The sequence below is a fragment of the Podarcis melisellensis genome (assembly GCF_964234715.1).
Source record: "Podarcis melisellensis genome assembly, chromosome: 7".
NCBI classification, from domain to species: domain Eukaryota; kingdom Metazoa; phylum Chordata; class Lepidosauria; order Squamata; family Lacertidae; genus Podarcis; species Podarcis melisellensis.
In genome coordinates this window covers 65,638,143-65,658,112 of record NC_138539.1, presented here as the reverse complement: position 1 = coordinate 65,658,112, position 19,970 = coordinate 65,638,143, and the positions used below count along the sequence as shown (strand labels likewise).

The following is a 19,970-nucleotide window of genomic DNA, read 5'->3' as shown; positions in this document are numbered from 1 at the left end:
TGCATTTTGATGTGTTGCTTGTTTTTCTGTAAGCTGCTTTGGGCACAGCTCACTGTGGAAAAGTGGCAAATCAATCAATCAATCAATCAATCAATCAATCAATCAGGAAGGTTGGCTGGGATGCCCAAGGGATTGGGGAGCAATATGTTCATACAAAGCAAGGTTGCTGTTGTTTTAGTCCTTCGTCTCTGGTTTGCCTCCTTTGAGTAACTGGCCACAAAGGAGTAGATCAGGCCTTGATGTTGGGGAAAGGGGTTGCTTTCTTTCCCAGGAACAGCCTAGTACAGCCCTTCTGCAGAAATCACAAGGGAAAGATCATGCTTTTAGTACCACACAATGAAAACACACATATAAGCTCCACACTAAAGTGTTAGGGAAAATTTACACTGAAATACTGGTGAGTTTTCATGAGGATTTTTTTTTTTAAATCACAAATCACTTCAAACATGGAGAACTGAATTTAAGGTTGAAAAAATTAAAAGCTGAGAGAACCAAAATTGACTAATACTTCTGATTTGCTTTAGGATTTCTAACCCAAAAGCTAACTATAGTGATTAAAATCAGCATTATTCTGTCTCCGGGCATCCAAACCAGTTGGATTTTTTTAAAAACAACCTATTTACTGAGTGTAGGTGAGTTTCTGTACAAATGCCTTACACCATAATCCTATGCATGTCTACTCAAAAGTAAGTCCTAGTGAGTTCAATATGGCTTGCTTGCAGGTATAGGATTACAGTTTTCGATTGTGTGGATGATCTTTTAAGAGTGTGATTCTGCACACACTTCTGAGTAGGCATGCATGAGATTGTACTGTAAATGTACATTATAATAATGTTAAATTAATATCTCTCTTGACTTTCAGTTGAACGGTCTGAAAGTCTAGAAATAAGGTAAACTGTAAACGTGGACTGACAGTTTAATCAGCCTTCTGAGTGTGATGTTCATTGACCACTACCTCACTGAAAGAAAAGAGGGAAGTGGGACAAGTGGATTGTGATAATGTATCTTGAAGTAAGCCTTTTGCTAGCGTGCATTGTGTGAGATTACTGGACAGCCAAATTAGCAGTACTATGCTGGAATCAAAAAGCAGTAGCTTCTGGCGGTGGCTTGTTTCCCATTCATTGTCATGTCATGTTCTATCACTTGATAGACCTGGAAAGGAAATACAAAGGAAGTGAATGCCACTGCTAGTTCGAAATGTTCCAGTGTGGCTGGAAAGTTTGAGAAACAGCCCTAGTGAGAAGAACAAGACCTTATTGACAGGGTTCAGTTGTACTTGGATCTGTTTCTCATCAACGTTACGACTAATCGGGATCCTCCGCTCTTCGTTTGGGATTTTACTTTCATCTCTGGATTTTAATGTGTTAAGCAACCAAGTCAGAGCAGTACAACAGTGTTTTCTTTTCTTTTCTTTTAATTGAGTGAATGGTAACATATTTATATTTCCCCCCTTCCTTTTCACTGACTTCATGGTAGTCCTGGTTTGTTATTCTCAAACTAAACCAGGGTTGTAATCGGATTTTGCCTGACTCAAAGTATCCCCACATGTAGCAGAGTAAATGTTTATATGCCAATACTTTTGTTTTCTCCATGTTAGTTTACAGAAACCTAGAAAGCAATATTTGTGTCAAGAGTCTTAAGAAAAGCTGAGAAGATTGGAAATCACATGTGTGCGCCGTGCCCTGTCACTCAGCATGGATTTATGCATTTCCTATCAGTGTTGCAGTGAATGTTCCGTGGGCGCTGTTTTATAGCAAGGAGGAATAGAATTGTAGAATCATAGAATTGTAGAGTTGGAAGGGACAACCCCTCTCAAAGTTGCTGAACTACATCTCCCATCATCTCTGACCATTAGCATGCTGGCTTGTGCTGGTGGGAGTTGGAACATAACAACAACTGGATGATATGGTTTCTCCACCCCCACTTCAGAGCTTCATAATGCATTTCAAGTTCCAAGTGAACACAGTGACTTAGGGAACCACTTTTGCCTTCACCCTTTGCTTGTGTGGATTTTGTTGCCCTCGAAGATAGCGTCCTGAAAGTTTTAAGAAATAGGTGGATATATCCCATGGAAACCTGATGGTACTTTGGCACATTCAGTGTTTTAAGTCAGGTTGACGAGTTATTTCATTGTTTCCTTCTGGTTTCTATCTGTGAAAAATGAAGAATAGTTGGAAGGAGGGAGTGCAAGTGAAAATAAATTATACCCTTCGGTGACTTCACCCCTGCTGCGAACTAATTCACAGTTCGTGTTTTAATATTCTCTCTATCTTTCCCCCTCTCTCTTCCTCCCTCCCTCTCAATATTTGCTTGGCAAGCTGTCAGTTGGCCTCCGTAATCACAACTTGTTGGCTTATATTTCTAGCTGTAAGAACATTCACACAGCCCCTGGTACGCAGGATAGCCATTTGTGCTATTGGAGTCTGTTTCCCAGCACTAGTTGGTATTCCTCTCTCCTTTTGTAATTTCCCCCTTTATAAGTGCAGGAGGGGAAATCCCAGGCTGCATTTTTTTTTAAAAAAAGTGTGATCATGTGAATTAGCTCCATGTCATATGTTTAAATTTATAAAACATGTACACTCCTATGAAATGTGATATAAACTGGCCCAATGGCCTTGGAATTTTTTTAAGCAGACAGTTAAAAGCAATATGACAGTAAATGGACAAAGAGAACAAACGAGTTCTGTTGTAATGCACATTTGAAAAAAATAGTGGCGGGGGGGGGGAGAGAGAATTTAAAATATGAAACAGAAAAGAATGATTTATGAGTTGACATGTTAAGTTGCTCTTCTTGGTGTATGCTACGCCAAGGATTTATATGCAAATACTTGTATTTAACTAGACATTAAATATATGCTGTTAAGTCACCAGCTCAGTATTGATTTACAATATTCTTCAGGCCTTAGGGAGCTTATAACCACCATCTACAGATGCAATGGTTCTAACATTTCCATAACGTTTTCCTATCTTTATTCTTTTCAGGATGGCTCATACTTGGCTGAGTTCCTGCTGGAAAAGGGCTATGAGGTGAGTGACTAGTCTTGGTGACTGACTACAGACTCATGGAATAATTTGGAAAGGGCTTCCTTGCCGCTGTCCCTCTCTGCATATGTTTTCCACTCAGCCTTAGATAACAAATCAAAAGTTTAGAGAAGAATGTGCAACATGGTCTGTAATCATGCCAGCTTATTGTACTATTTATCAAAGACTGTCCAATGGTGGAATCCCTTTAGTCCTCAGGGTATAGCTGTTTTTTGCACACTTCCTCCTGTTCAGATAAACAGCAGCCTGTGCAAGGTAAGGCTGCTGAACATTAGTGAGCGTGTTGTGATGCAATGTATAAAATTTAAAAAGGGAGGAAAGCCTGGAATAGCTACTTTTTTTTGTGGGAAAATGGATTTCATGCTCAATTTTTTTCCTGTTTCTGCAGAAAACAACCTGCAGAACCACCTCTGAAAGAAGTTGTTTACTCTTGGTTATGTTCTTCAGAGTTGGACTGTAGTAAGTTGAGCTCCTTGTGCAGGACGCGGGTGGCGCTGTGGGTTAAACCACAGAGCCTAGGGCTTGCCGATCAGAAGGTTGGCGGTTCGAATCCCTGCGACGGGGTGAGCTCCCGTTTCTTGGTCCCTGCTCCTGCCAACCTAGCAGTTCAAAAGCACGTCAAAGTGCAAGTAGATAAATAGGTACTGCTTCAGCGGGAAGGTAAATGGCGTTTCCGTGCGCTGCTCTGGTTTGCCAGAAGCGGCTTCGTCATGCTGAACACATGACCCGGAAAATGTATGCCGGCTCCTTCGGTCAATAAAGCGAGATGAGTGCTGCAACCCCAGAGTCGGCCACGACTGGACCTAATGGTCAGGGGTCCCTTTACCTTTAAGTTGAGCTCCATTTGCACAGTCCTGTAATGTTAGAACTTTTGCAGAGCTGCCTTCTTCTGAGGAACAGTGTAGAACTGTGATGTTGCATAGCACTTCTGTGGGAAACATTTACAGCTCGCAAGACTAGACATACCATTTTTTAAAAGCACACGTGACTCATTAATGCAGGCAGAACCATGCTGTACTCTGTTCCTGAAAGGTCCACCTGGACTATTTGTCAGATTGTGTTCCACTCATCCTTCACAACATTTTTAGTAGAGCCTTTCTTGAAGTGTCACTGGTTTTTCTCTACTGCTGTGACTTTCCTATACTCCACTTTCCCTATTCATTTTCATGTTTTCCACTCTAACTTCTTTGTACTATACCTAGCACACTAGCACAAAAATAAAAATTGCATGTAAGTTCTGGGGGCTGCAGTTTAAATACATTTTTTCTATTTCATCTCCACTCTCATTAGCTGGTCTTTAAAATTCTAATCCTCAAATTTTAGCATTATTTTCTCTAACAGGCTTATTATTCTATCCAACTGTAATTTTGACTAATTTACATTTTTATTCTATTCACAATGCTGTCTAAAATATCCCTGTCTTCAATTCTGTTTTGCCCCATATTTTTCTGGTTAGATTCACCAGAAATTGGTAAGCTGGGCAGAAGAGGGGAAGGGTATGCTTGAGCTCACTGCATGTTCCTGTTCCACGGTTTGTTGTAGCAGGAATGTTATGTTGTGAGGGTTGTGTGTATGTGCTTGTGTGTGTGGCTGGTTTTAAAATATGAAGCATAAATGCACTATATTTTATACTTGTTGCTATAGTATGCCGTCTGATATTTTGGTTATAAGGCTGTGTTAACAAGAAGAAATAATGCAAAATGCTACACTAATCCCATCTGAATTTAATGCTGTGGTATTTGGGTTTGGTTTAACAAAATAACTGAAAAATTATGTCCTCTCACTGTCCCCAGCTGTGATCTTTCTAGTTGTCATCCTAATATAACAATTCCTTTGTTCTTTTTAAGGACATTATAGTTGTTATGACCAATGGGGGGGACTTACTTTCTATATTACCTATAAAAATATTCACTAAGTATTTTATTACAGGTGCATGGGATTGTTCGTAGGTCTAGCTCTTTTAATACAGGACGGATTGAACATCTTTACAAGAACCCACAGGCTCACACAGAAGGAAGTAAGACTTTACTTACTGTTGGGATAGAGTGTAAGAGGGAGAAATGGGTGTTTTTTTGTTTGTATCAGCAATGTTGTCTGGCTGGAAAGTTGTACAAGATTGTATCAGTGTGGAAAGTTAGCCATGGTGACTGATGCGTAAATATTTTCTGGTGAGGCTTAGAATTTTTTAAAAAGATAAAATTTGTTTGGGTCACATTTTGACCCTGTTGCAGTCAGTAAAAGGACTTTCAAGGACAGCAAGGTTGCTTAACTGAAGTTTCTTAACAGTATATTGCATAGTAATTTTCATGCTTGGCGAAGAACAAGTTCAGATGTTCTTCTTGGTCCTGCAAATGACGCTGTCTGTCTTCACATGATCCCAGACACTGGCCAGTAGAAATGTCTCAGTCACCTCAACAAAACAGGCTGCTGACAAGTGTAGTTACTGAAACTAGCCATACAGTTAAGGAATAAGTATGTTTTAATTCAGCCTTTAACTTTCAAAGGCTGATTTAAAACATTGTACAGTATTTATTCTTTATCTGAGTTACCCATATGCATGGTCATATATACAAATTGTTCTGTGAGTCTATTGGTTTATAACAAGCAGAAGTACTGATTTTCATGTTTTTTAAAAGGTATGGTAAGCTTTTTTTTTTTAATCTTAATATTTTTTGAACATCTGACATGGCATTTGTAAGAAGCCTATAGTTCTTTTGAGTTTGTAAGAAACCTGTAGTTCTTTTGAGTAGTTTACTCTTTTTTTAAAATCAGATAGCTGGCCAGTGGAACATCTAATACTTTTATCTAATATGGCTTTTAAAGTACATTCATTATAGCTTGTAAGTTTATTACATACTGTACAAGCGATGGATTAAATGGCAACATTCATGTTCAATTTTGTTTATGTGAGGAGTTACCTGAAGACAGACCATATAACTTGTGTGACCAAGAAAATAACGTTTGAACTAGAGTTCAGTCAGCTGTGAAGATCATTGTGCAAGATCTTATTAGAATTAAGAGATCTATTGCTCTCATGACTACAACGTAAAATACTTGCTAAATTGTGCCTCTCTCTTTTTTAAAACACCAGTGGAATCTGGTTATAATAAAAATATTTTTAAATAATGAATTAAGATTATTGGGACACTGCACATTAAACACCATACTGTATTAATGTGTGCATCAAATCTCTATTATCCTAACTATGTTTTTTTGTCTTCTGAAGACATGAAGTTACATTATGGCGATCTCACAGACAGTACTTGCCTAGTGAAGATAATTAATCAAGTGAAACCCACTGAAATTTACAATCTTGGAGCTCAGAGCCATGTCAAAGTAAGTAGCATGCATCAGCTAGGATTTTTCTAATCGTGGCAAACAAGCAGAGACTTTGTGAAAAGTTAGCAACTTGTGTACTTTGAAATTTGTCTCTACTTCTTTCTGTAATCATCCTTTTTCTCACTGAGTCTTCCAGTGGTTTTCAAAACTATCCACCTGTTAAATAAATCATCACTTTCCCAGTATTCTGTTCTTCCTCCATCTTCACTGCCACTACTTTTTTTTCTGCACACTTCCTCATATTTCTCTCCTCTGCTCCCAATATATGGGAATGTATCCATGTTCATGCATGGAGATGCATGCGCTGCACATTTTGAAATCATGTCTTTTTCTTAAATGCATTTTTACATTATCACAAGACAGCCTGGCTCACATGGTGAGTTGCCGATTGCAATGCTCATCTTGCTTGCTTTTCTTCTCTGCCCTCTCTCCAAGTATATCAAGGCTATGTAGAACGTCAGCAAAGTTCACCGGTTGTGTTCTCTCCTGTTGTGCCTGCACACAGTCATCATCTGCTGCTGTTCATCCTCCAACACATGTGCATAGCAGCACATCAACTTTCCTTGACGTTTGGGCTTGTTGTTTTTGGCCTTTTCATTAACTGAGAGGGGCTATAAATAAGCAAACCAAGAATTTTGCAAATCTTTTACCATTATGTAGTAGGTTCAGTTCAGCACTCCCTGCTCCCTCACCAGCATGGACCCATTTTATTATTTATAGAACAATTTCAAAATCTGGTTAATTTTGGCAACAAACTATATGGGTCAAGTTATTGCCCATTTTAGCTTTCTTTAGGTATATCAGGATGCCTGGAAGGAGATATCCTCAAACCTTATGATTTGAAGTTAGTGAATGATAATGTTACGTTTTACGTTGAATTACACTGTTTGTTGCAAATGTAATGGGGCGGGGAGGTCCTTAAGTTTGGTTTCTCTTCTGATTGATGCACGTTTTGTGCTTTGGCATTTTGTTGTTCTAAATAAAGATTTTTCTTTCTAGTTTATTTTATATCGGCCGTACTAAACGTAAGGAAAATAAAGAAAGAAGAAGTTGGTCTAGTTTCCTGCAAGAAACCAACACAAAATGGGTTATTAGACTGAACCTATTGAAATCCAGGGACGCGGGTGGTGCTGTGGATTAAACCACAAAGACTAGGACTTGCCGACTAGGTCAGTGGTTTGAATCCCTGCGATGGGGTGAGCTCCCGTTGCTCGGTCCCTGCTCCTGCCAACCTAGCAGTTCGAAAGCACTTCAAAGTGCAAGTAGATAAATAGGTACTGCTCAGGCGGGAAGGTAAACGGTGTTTCTGTGTGCTGCTCTGGTTCGCCAGAAGTGGCTAAGTCATGCTGGCCACATGACCTGGAAGCTGTACGCTGGCTCCCTCGGCCAATAAAGCGAGATGAGCGCTGCAACCCCAGAGTCAGCCACGACTGGACCTAATGGTCAGAGGTCCCTTTACCTTTAACTATGTTCTTCAAAGTTGGACTGTAGTAAGTTGAGCTCCATTTGCACAGTCCTGTAATGTTAGAAGTGTTGCAGAGCTGCCTTCTTCTGAGGAACAGTGTAGAACTGTGATGTTGCATAGCACTTCTGTGGGAAACATTTACAGCTCGCAAGACTAGACATACCATTTTTTAAACACACACGTGACTGCTGGTGGCATGAAGCAATGCTAGACCATCATTCCAACAGCTGATGATATGGAAGAGAAGGCTGAGGAGAACGTGCAGTCCAGGTTTTCCCATGGCGAAGTCCACGCAGGATGCATTTAGCAACAGCCAGAGAACTGGTCTTCTCCTTAGAACGAGATTGCCGTGGGGATGCTGTGCCATGGCTGAAAAACTTCCATACCTGCTACCATACCTACAGGTGATCTGGCCATGCAGAGATAGAGTTTTCCAGAAATCGAGGCAGCCTGGCTATCTATACTGCACTGGGATGAGCGGGGCGTGCTCATTTCTGTAGTACTTTTTGGATACCTAAGGACACATTCAAACAAGTGGTTGAGGAGGATCAGGATCAGTAGGATTATGTAATGAAGCGTGGGCAACTATTTCCTTCTAAATAATTGGTCAGTCTTTAGTGTTCCTCAAGACTGGTATTTTGCATTTCAATATTTCTATTAACATTATTTGATGTAAAAAAAAGTTTATATGTAAAAAACTGGCACATGTTTATTGTCATTAAATGATCTAGTAAGAACTGTTCATTAGTAAAGGAACTATTTTTTATGGTTTTTGATATTTTATTCTGTAAGCTGCTTTAGAAATATATAGATTTTAAAGATAAAATATAAAATACTATTAAAATAAAATATAAATACTATTTCTTCTCATTTTTTTAAGATAATGCTTGGCCTGTAACAGGTGTGGCTATAGAATACAGATATTTCTGTGCAGTATAAACAGGCCATGCCCTTACTTTATTAAGTATATACAGCTAAACAAGCTAGACAATTGCAGAAGATACTTAATATTATTGCTGGCCATATAAAGAGGAGTGGGGGTTTATGTTGTTTAACTGAAATCCAAATATGTACATGAAGCATATTAGATAATTAGTATTTGGTTACAACACTCCATAAACAGTGTCAATTTTTATCATAACTAAATACTATTACAAATAAAAGGACTCATGACACTTTCATAGCAAGATTAAATGCAAGATCAGCGACATTAGCATTGCCCCATGGAAAAATAGTGTCACTGTGATAGCTGCCTGCCTTGGCAATGAGCTAGCAGTAAAAGAGTATAGCTGGCCATAGTTTTCCATCTCCTAACTAATTACTTGCAGAGGTATAATAAAATAAGAATTGTAAACTGAAGCATCTTCCTTCTCTGATTATATATTCTGGCTCAAACCATGAGTGGTTTCCATTAGCACAACTGTATAGTTTAACCTGGCCCATGAATTGTCCCAATTTCATTTTTATTGGAATAACCTCTGAATGTAGGACAAATCCAGCAAAATCTAAGCTGATCACTGTTCTTGTAGTAGATGTTAAGCATGTGCCCATGTGCATTTCTGGATCACCATCACCACATTGAACATATTTTCTGGGTAGAACTCGAAGAGGCACAGAGGTCACAATGAAACTCAGTGCTGCCTGTTAACAGCAGAAACGTGCTGGTGTTTTTTAAAAAATCTGCTTTCTGTGGTTTTTGTTACATGCTGCTCTTTTTTACTGTGTAAATATTTTTTTGTGGGAATGAGCCGTGTATGAAAGTCCAGTGATACCTGTCCAAACAGATTGTTTTATTAGATCTAAGAGGAGCTGTAACCTTGATAGCAGCTAATAATGTTTGGAATTTCTCTTAAAAATTAGTGGACCACACAAAAGTGTAGCCATTTGCATTGTGTAAAATCTGAGCACTAGTTATAACTGTAAGTATTGTCTAGCCTGAACAAAACCTATAAATCATATATTACTTCAGTAGGGCAATATAAGCATCTTATATTGAAGCAGTTAATTCTTTAATTTTCCTTTTAAATAAACACAAGCACATGGGTAGTAATGTGCTAGGCAGCAATAGCAGGAAGGTTATATTTCTTTACATGGAAACCAGTTTCATTTTAAATGGGTGTTTGAATCTTTCTCACACACTGTTTTGTACAGGTAAAAGATACAGCCAGCATTACTGTGTTTAAGTGATTGGCTTATTAGCACTTACTTAAATCTCTCTCATTTAACCAAATGGATTTCTAATAAAAAAGGATTGGGTTGAGCCTACCATCCCAGTCCTTTGAGGTCAGCCACTACTAATGTTCTAATTTTAAGACGGGAAATTAAAGCTAAGAAAGGAGACTTTCTCCAGGTCACTCTGAATCATTTGTGGAGATGAAATCAGAACCACAGTAAGGATCAGGGTTTGAGGAACTATGATGATCTTGCTCCCTAAATTCTGCAAATAATCTCTTAACTTGACAGTTGAATTCTCCTCTGCTCTAACATACTTTTGCTGACACTTAAAATGGTTTTGAGGGATGCGGGTGGCGCTGTGGGTTAAACCACAGAGCCTAGGACTTGTCGATTAGAAGGTTGGCGGTTCGAATCCCCGTGACAGGGTGAGCTCCCGTTGCTCGGTCCCTGCTCCTGCCCACCTAGCAGTTTGAAAGCACATCAAAGTGCAAGTAGATAAATAGGTACCACTCTGGCGGGAAGGTAAACGGCATTTCCGTGCGCTGCTCTGGTTTGCCAGAAGCGGCTTAGTCATGCTGGCCACATGACCTGGAAGCTGTACGCCGGCTCCCTCGGCCAGTAAAGCGAGATGAGCACCGCAACCCCAGAGTCGGTCAGGACTGGACCTAATGGTCAGGGGCCCCTTTACCCTTTACCTTTCTGATGACTTTAAGGTATCCTGCTATGTTTTTGCTTTTCTAAAATTTTACATTGTAAAATTATATTTGGAATTACATATGTTAATATGTATTTATGTGTTGTTAACAGTGACAGTATATTTTTACATTGAATAAGCAAGAAGTAACTCTAAAGTTTCTTGGCTCTTAGGATTTGCTGTGCCACTCCATAAACATTTCGGACTCTGCTTGCCTCCAGATATAATGGCACAGTGCCACCGAGAAATAACATGATGGTGATGTAACAAAAATATTCCTCTGTGTCAGAAATATGCTGTTACACGTGTTTATACACAGGTTGACTGTGAAAGACACACTACATGTTTTTGTATTGCTTTGGCTAGTGATTCAATAGAAAGCTCCCTTTTTAGAAGTGCATCGAAACAGTTGTTTTCTTTTTGTCAAATAGATGGCAGCAGAGTGTTGTAGACAATAGACGATTCAGTTCCTCTAACCATAATGAAAGAGGCATGACAGATAGTAGACTTCTATCAGCTGCAGCCTTGTAGAAGTTGTAGTTGTACATTAAAAAAGAAAGAATGCTACTATTGATAATGCACAAGAATAGAAGACTGAGAAGGTTATGCATTGCTATACTTTTCGTGAATAGTTCCAGGTGGGAAAAACCTAATCTTTTAAGGTATGACATCAACTCATGAAATGTGATTGAAGTCAGCTAAGATAATATGCACATCAAAATAAATAGACAGAGAAATAGAAAGTGTTCACAAGTTTCAAGTGAATTAACTACTACTGCCTTGGGGTGCTGTGGGAATAAGCCTGCATGCCTCTTTAAAGATAAGCTAGTCAGAGAAAGGAAATGTCAGTCCTTAAATTGTACTGACGTTATTTAAGAACACTGCTAAGGAATAAGGATTTTTTTTTTCCTGACAAGAGTTTTAAAGTTTCCCCCCCATCCATACTGTGGCTCCTGTTTAACAACTAAAATGAAATACATATTTGTGTTCCTTTCAGGATAAGTTGAAAGTAGCAAAGTACCTTACAAGAGGTTTTACTAAATAAAATACTAATCTTTTAATATATATAATAATACATTTTATACAAAATGTTTATAAATTTGCCTGGTATCTTTATATTCTGCAAGAACATCCTTAATAGGACAAAGTGTTTCGGTAACAATTTAGGCCGTAGCATAATAATCTGTGTTTCAACTCAGTGCATGATTACGACTATAAAGAACTCAAATGTACTTTTTGTTATTTCTTAATTTAAATCTGAAATTATTACTGTATTCTAGAAATATGAACATTTTGAGCAAAGTTAATTGTACAGCTGCGACTAAATCAGTGGTGTAGGGTTTATTTTCTCTTGCCTGTGCATAAAATGTGAATTTATATAAATGAAAAATGCTATTTGGGCGTGACCCAACCAAAACTTTATAATTGTACAGCTATATGAATTAATTAACTTGAAGTACATGCATACTTCATATATTAAATTCAATGTAACTTCATTTAATCATAACTGTATGATGAGTATGCTATTTAAAATGTTTGTTTAGGGAAGTTTTTAATGTTTGAAGTTCTATTCTGTTTTTAGTCCTCTTTCGGGAGCTGCCCAGAGTGGCTGGGGAAACCCAGCCAGATGGGCGGGGTATAAATAATAAAATTATTATTAATGTTTGTATTTAAGCTGTGCTATTTGAAGGTGTATTATAACTATATCATTCCCCACCCCCATGCAGTTAGCTCTTTTTGTTTTTACGTTGTGTGCAGAGAAGCTTAGCTGCATTTGAAACCCACTTTTATTTTAGTTTGGGTTTTCAAATACTCATTATCCATTAGCCTAACCCCCCCATGTCCCCAGCATTTTTGGTTTTAGCGTTAGTTTCTAGATGTGGTCTTTCTCCAGTGCAAAAGAAATAAAACAATAACATGATATGAGAGTTCCATTATGAGAAGACAGGCGTTCTCATTTTTCCCAGGTGATTATAGCAGCAGAGTGAAAAATGAACTTAGGCAGAAATGAAGGCCATGAAGGTGTCCGTACTGGTGATGCAAGCACTGTTGACCTTCACGTTTTCTGCCATGTTTATAAAGATGCTGGGAGAATTTGGTAGGGAACAAACTTGTGGCCGCAGTCCAGAGGGTTGCTCATGCAGCTTTGTCACATTGTCAGGTTATTAAAGGTGAGCACAAACTATTCTACACCTGACATTGGGAATGTTCTGGGTTTTCTTGATGCTGTCAGCAAATTTGAGGTGATGTTTTTTGGCTGGCTTCTGTCATTCAGATATCCTCATTGGGGTGTTTGACAGGACAAAAGAGATGTTGTGGTGTTGTTGTTTTTACAGCAACATGCACTCGGATCAACACAAACACTAGGATCAGTACAAACAATTTGACCCTTCTCGTATAGCATTATAAGTACAGGAGAAGTATTTGAAGTAAGTAATGTTAAAAGTGCTTATCTATTCCCCTAGACAGCTTTTCCCACAGACACGTTTTCCAGCTGAAACTTCAAAACGTAGATCTTTGATTTGTGTTTTAAATAGACAAACCTCTGCTATGCTGGTCCATTTACCTTATGGCTTCTTTTGCAGTCATTCTGCACTGTCTCTCGAAGTAAATGCAAATATTTTATATACGTTGCACATCTGAATACACACACAAAGTAAGATGTTGACATATGCAGAAGATAAAATGCTACATGTAGTATTCTGACAGCAGGAGTATGGGGGGGGGCTGACTATAGCTCTAGAAAAGAATTCAGTTTAAGAATGTGATCCCTAGATTAAGAACAAACATAAATGCAAAGAATAGAGCTTTGGTGCATATTTAATAATACGTCATCTGTCTAAGATAGGGAACAAATGCTTCTAAAGTATTTATTTATTATTCCTGTAGCAATTGATATTTATTTGCTGAACAGCAAGTTTGTTATGGTGCAATGGGTTTATAATGTCTTTTGGCCTTTGAAATGTCGTTCAGATGGGATAGTAAAAAACTATTAAAAGTGTTTTGTTTTTAAAAAAGATCAGACTGTGAACATAATGAAGTGTTTTGAAGTTTGACAGTGATTTAAGAATGATTGTGGTATTGGCATGGATAGACATTATATTTCAATATCTAAATAGCATTTTTTTAAAAAAAAATCATTAAACTGTGTAACACAAAATTATAAACGTTATACTTAAACCTTTTTCAGTCATACAGCTGTGTTTTTATTTTATTCATAGGTCACTCTTACTTCAAATAGTGCAAATTCATCAGCATTCATTGAACTTTATAAGTATTATATCAGCTTTATAACAACATATTTTATATGTTAATTTAGAACATAATTTACGTTTTGTAAGAGAGATGTATATTTCGGGTTATTTTCTCAGCACAGATTGTTTAAATCCTTCACTCTTATCACGTTCTGATTTAAGCTCCCCCTCCCCTGCATTAGATCAGCGATAAGAGTGGGGAGTATGTTAAAATGTTGCACGTTTGAACATATTTAGAAGAGTTTGACTAGAGCCATCTGTTTCAATGTTTAATCATCAAGCTGTTCTTGAAAAATAGGCCAAACATCCCAGGGGAACTAGTAGATACAAGTAGTTACAAAAATAATAAAAAGCAAAAACAGAAAATATGCAGATATCAAAAGTGAATGATCTATAGCAACCTTTTCTTTGCTTCTGGATATGCTGGACCAGATTTCCTACTGATAGTAAAACTGGCAAGTTAAAATGTTTTCTTTTCATGAAACCGTAGAAATAAGGCAGCTTCAGATGCACCCTTTGTTTTCCTGCCGCCATTTTGAATTGATTTAGGAGGGAAATAACAAACGGAGGAGGGGGAAAGTCATAGCCCCTCCCCAAACATGGCCCCACCCCATTAAATGTAATTTAAGAGCTCTCATTTGCTCCTTGTCTATACCAGTCAAAATTCCTTCTCTGTTCCCTTGTCATTGGTTCGTAAGGTTAGTGTTGGATCTGCTCCAGGTTGAATGCTACCCATACTTACCTTTAAATCGGTGTTTGAAACCTTCTAATTCTTGACAGAAACTGTTTGAAGTGAAATATGACTTGGATGAAAGCTAAGCCTTACCATAGTTGATGCTGAAAGGGATAGGAATTTTAGTGAGGGGGTGCATGTGAGCTTAAGTGGGAGAGAGTATATAAGTATTAGGGATGTTTTTCTCCTTCCTGGGCTTTCAAGATTGAAAAATGTTAAATCTGCACCGAGCCTTAGAACATTCAAGTATTTTCCAGCATGTACACCTGTGATTTATAAATGCTTATTTATTCTTGGGCAGAACCAATGCTTCAGCTAAAGCAGGCATCCCCAAACTCTGCCCTCCAGATGTTTTGGGACTACAACTCCCATCATCCCTAGCTAACAGGACCAGTGGTCAGGGATGATGGGAATTGTAGTCTCAAAACATCTGGAGGGCTGAGTTTGGGGGTGCCTGAACTAAAGCCTTTGCCTACGTTTTTGTCCTCTTTTTAATGTTACCAAATTTACTTGTGCACACATGCACATGAATATGTGTCTCAATGTGTAAGGCATGTAAAAGCTAATTCTGGCAAATTAGGAATACTACTCTTGTGATCTGTACTGGAGATGACTGCATGCCACAGAGACTTTGCTAGCTTTTGTGGATTTTAGTTCTGATCAGTGTGTTCTTTCTCTGGAGAGCTGTCACTAGCAGCAGTGGGGTTTTAATTGCAATATTTTATTTATTTTAAAATAAAATGTATAAATTAACAGTATAAATAATGACTTTTGTGGCTTCTCAAGCTATTACAGAAATACAGAGTAAAAATGGGTCAGTAACACACTACACAGGCTATATACCCCACACCCCAATGTCGGCTGAACATAGTAACAGTTGAGTTACTATTACAGAGATAATCTGAAGGCAGTAAATCACCTATACAGTACAGAGTGAGGTGGAGTCTTAAGGTGCCAATTTAGTCATGGGTCCTGATCATGGTAGGGAGAGAACCAAGAAGGGGAAAATTCGCATGCAAAGTATGAGCTCTCCTGGCATTGTGAGGCCTGAGTAGAGAGCTAGATTGGGGTGGGGTGGGGGAGTAGAAATACACATTAAGCAAATATTTAGCTGTTCTATGGTAAGAGGAAAATGGAAAGGCGAAAGCCTGGATTTCTACTATACTGTATAACCTAGAGGATAACCTCTAATGGGGTAGAATCTATGCTTGGTTCTCCCCTCACTGAAGGAGACAATGCTTCAGAGTCTTCCAAAACCTTGGAAACATCTCATTGACCCCAACCTTTAAATGATTAAGCTCCTCTACTCATGAGTTTCCCCCCTTTTAAAGTCTTAAACTTAGGCTACGCTGAAACCCTCCTAGTTTAATTCAGCAATAGAAATATTTCTCCCTTTGAATAGGCACTGTTCGGAACCTCTGGACAGAAGAGTCATAGCTAACGCCAAAGAAAACCACAAATATGGCTCAGAAGCAGGAGGACAAGAAAAAGTGAAGGCAAGGAAGGGAGCTAGCTAAAGTGAAGTGAACAAGCGGTACCATCTCTTACAGGGGATAGCATGTTTGTAAACTAGTGATGTGAAGCAGCTTCCCGGTGTAGTTGCCAAAGGCTGAACAAATTGTGGATGTGCACCCAGTTAGTTACCAATGAATTTCAACCTGAATCTGAAAAGGGCTTTTCACAAGTTCTGGGATAGGCATGAACACCATTTCATTACAAAAGATACACATGATGAATATTCCTAGGTCTGCGTCATATTAGCCCTCCCTGCCAGAGGGCGTAAAACAAAGTCCCAAAGGTGCCCATATTCATCATTCTTACTTAAGGGGCCTTGCTCCTCTTGAGAGGAGACGAGGTTGAAGCTCTTCAGATAATGTAAAATGGGCACTTTATGATCACTGGTCTGCATCAATATGCCCCAGAGGGGTGATTAGTGGCTGAATTATAGGCATGTGTGAGGAACAGCAGGGACTTGCACTGTAAGGGCTTTCATCTGCCGCAAGGACTTTCTCACTACTCAGTGTGAAGAAAAATGATCAGGTTTTGGTGCATTTGCAGGTTCAGCCAAACTATGCAGTAACTCACAAATACGTTTGGTTTGTGGGGAAACACCCTACCAGTTTCAGTGGTCAGTATCCACTGAAACTTCTTTGCACAAAGGACGTTTGTGGAAGTTTCCTTCTTGTGCAGGAAACTTCCTAAAACCCCCTGCAGCAATTAGAGGAGGCAAGGGCAGAGGAGATGTGGAGGGATGATGACTTCTGTTGCACTAGCAGAAATTATTGCACTAGCAGACCTATTTAGTTGGATATTCCCCAATGATCACCTACAGGATCATAGCAGTAGATAGTGCTTTAGATTAGCTGGGAAATGATTGAATTAGCTGGGGTAATCTATATGTTACTATCCATACAAGTAAGCATTGTTCTTGATCTCAATTGATTTAATTTGCCCTTTGCAAGGCAACGTGGCCATGCCACAATCATGTTTACTACATGATCCCTGATTGACTCAGATCCTGCAGCAAATGAGAGACACAACAAGGTAGAAAAACAGTGCTGGGGAACGATGGCTAAATTGGAACAGAAATAATAATGTTCAGGAGTAATGTTTTCTGAGGGAACTCTGAAGGAACATTTCTACCAAAAATTGAGACTGGCATACATTCAGCACAATCCTAATCCTTTGCTTTTTCTTCTAAACCGCGTATGGAAGTTGAACTCTTGAGACAACATACATAAATCTCTCCAATAGCTAGATTTCTATTTGCTGCTTTGTTTCCACCTGAGCTTAAGGATATTCTCATTCAGGTCTTAATTTGCAACTTCTTCTTTTGAAGGACTTAAGCACAGTTTTTCATATTTACATGTAGGTGGAGGGTTGCATCGCCCAGTGATTGCATGCATTCAAGCAAGCAAAACCTCCTGCTAGTTTGTGCAGGGTGTATTGTCTTTTTTAAAAAAACACATGGGAATTTTCCAACATCTCTCATCTCACGTGTGTTTAACATGCTATTTGTTTCTGACTTGACAGTACACTTGATCTGATAGTTCTGTCTTTCATCTTAACATAATTGAGATGGAAATATTAACAGGACTAACTCCGGTAGCAACTGTTCCTTACAAAATGAAAACAGTGAATGCAATGATAAAAGTGGAAATGTGCAGGAAACCATTCTGTTCTGTTACTTTCCTCCCTAATCCTTTCACAAGTTTCCTACATACAGAGTGTCTTTTCACACTTTCTTTCTTATGTAATTCATTGATATACAGTGGTACTTTGATACTCGAACGGCTTGGCTCCCGAACGCCGCAAACCTGGAAGTAAGTGTTCTGGTTTGCAAACATTTTTTGGAAGCTGAACATCTGGTGTGGCTTCTGATTGAGTGCAGGAAGCTCCTGCAGCCAATCAGAAGCCATGCCTTGGTTTTTGAGTTGAATGGACTCCCAGAACAGATTAAATTCAGGAACCAAGGTACCACTGTACTAAAATACTATTTGTATGCTACTGAAACTGGATATGCCATTTGTTGAAGCTATGGGATAACAGCTACCTATACGTAGGCTTTGCTTATGCTGTCAGTGGCCATTTGGTAGCAGGGCCAGTAGTGCAGCTCTGCTTATGCTGATTGAGTGATGATTCAGGAGATTCACACATGAAGAGGGCTGGTATGATATTGCCATCAATTAATAATGTTGAATGTCCATTATGTATACATGTGAGAGAGTGTGCACATCAGAATATATGGGGTTTTTTTACAACTTCCATTACAATGGAGCATATAAATGGAACAGACAAGCCATGGTGCCTCATCTAATCCCCAGTCCCCACCTGGATTCTTTCTGTGCACAGAAAAATGCAGTCATAGCAAGCTGCTCCCCAGGGTTGCCACCACTGCTTTGCTGAAGAGCTGAGATTCAGGGAAACGAGTCATGGAGTCCTTCTCCTCCTATCTCACCTTTCCTTGTAAGTAAGCAAGGGCCTGTGACATCACCTCACCACTGCAACTGCATAGGGAACACACTAGGCAGGAAGCACAGAGCACAGGAGAAGTGACCATCTTCAGGCTGGAGGTTTGGCCCTTTAAGAGACTCTAGTTCTCCAACAAAGGAGGTGGAGCATAACAGAGATGGTCTGAAGACAGAGGCTCAAAGGCCTGCATTTACACCCAGCCATCAGACAAGTTGCTCACAAGGAACTCTCCTTGGTGCTGCAACCACCAGCTGACTGAATGGCGCCATGGGTCACATCTGTGGAACCAGAACAGGACAGCTTGGTGGACCCTTCTCCCTTTTAAGCTTTTCAATCAGCCCATGGCATGTCCCCACCTTACACTTGGCTCAGACCAAAGACAAGTTTATCTAGCTGCCAATCTATCTCCATTCCTAGCACTCCCACTCCAAGTACATGAGATGGGGACAGCTCGTTATTCAAATAGGCTGTATGCTAATAAACAGATGCTAAGCAGCACCAAGAAAAGTGAGCATGGTAGGATTATGATAAACAATCAGACGTATTTTGATTTAGTTGATTTTCATTTCCTGTTATCCCCTAGGCTCTGTGACTTTGTGCGTATTGGTAGAGTCCTAAATATCTATATTTTGTACTCATATAACAGTCGTTCTGCAACATCAAAATATTTCCAGGCGGGGGAGAGGGACACACACCCTGTTTTAATTTCACTTACCGAGGTTAACTTGCCACAATTCAGAACCTTTTTAATTTTGTTTATGAATTGGGTGAATTAATATCCATAGTGCAGGAAGCAGTGAGTCATTAATTCCTGACACCTCTTGTGTAACATAGTGAGTTCACTTTATTTGCTTACTCCTCTTGCTTGCTTAAAACTGTTGTAAGGATCATTTGGCGGCTGTCTCTGATTATAATGGGCCAGTTGACTTTGTACAGGAAATGAAGTAATTTACTTTGGCATTTGTGCTTGGCTGTTTTCAGAACCATTGCTGTAAAAAAATGGAAAACATACTGAGAATTATGAAGAATTTGCTTTTTTATATCTGCGAATTTCTCCATCCTATAAATATTCTTTAATAATGCTGCAACCAACATTTCAGCAGGGACTTTTGTGCAATTAATATTACAGTTGCTGCTGATTCATCTATCTGATACTTTTGGAGATCGCTGTATATTGACTTGTAGAATACAGATGAATCTTAGTTTAAAATAAGCTGTCTTCCCTTTTTCTAAATTACTGTTCATCTGTCGCAGGCGGATGAATTGATATTTTACCTTTTTTGTTTGTTTTACAAA

General features: G+C 39.0%; 1 protein-coding gene across 2 annotated transcripts in view; it reads left to right on the top strand.

Moving 5' to 3' along the window:
• Positions 1-19,970, top strand: part of GMDS (GDP-mannose 4,6-dehydratase) — a 285,259-nt gene that overhangs the window by 25,110 nt on the left and 240,179 nt on the right. For both annotated transcript variants that reach the window (XM_081918290.1, XM_081918291.1), the window contains exons 2-4: positions 2,983-3,027; positions 4,972-5,059; positions 6,269-6,378. In XM_081918290.1, coding sequence (XP_081774416.1) covers positions 2,983-3,027; positions 4,972-5,059; positions 6,269-6,378 — 243 coding nt within the window. The remainder of the gene's footprint in view (positions 1-2,982; positions 3,028-4,971; positions 5,060-6,268; positions 6,379-19,970) is intronic.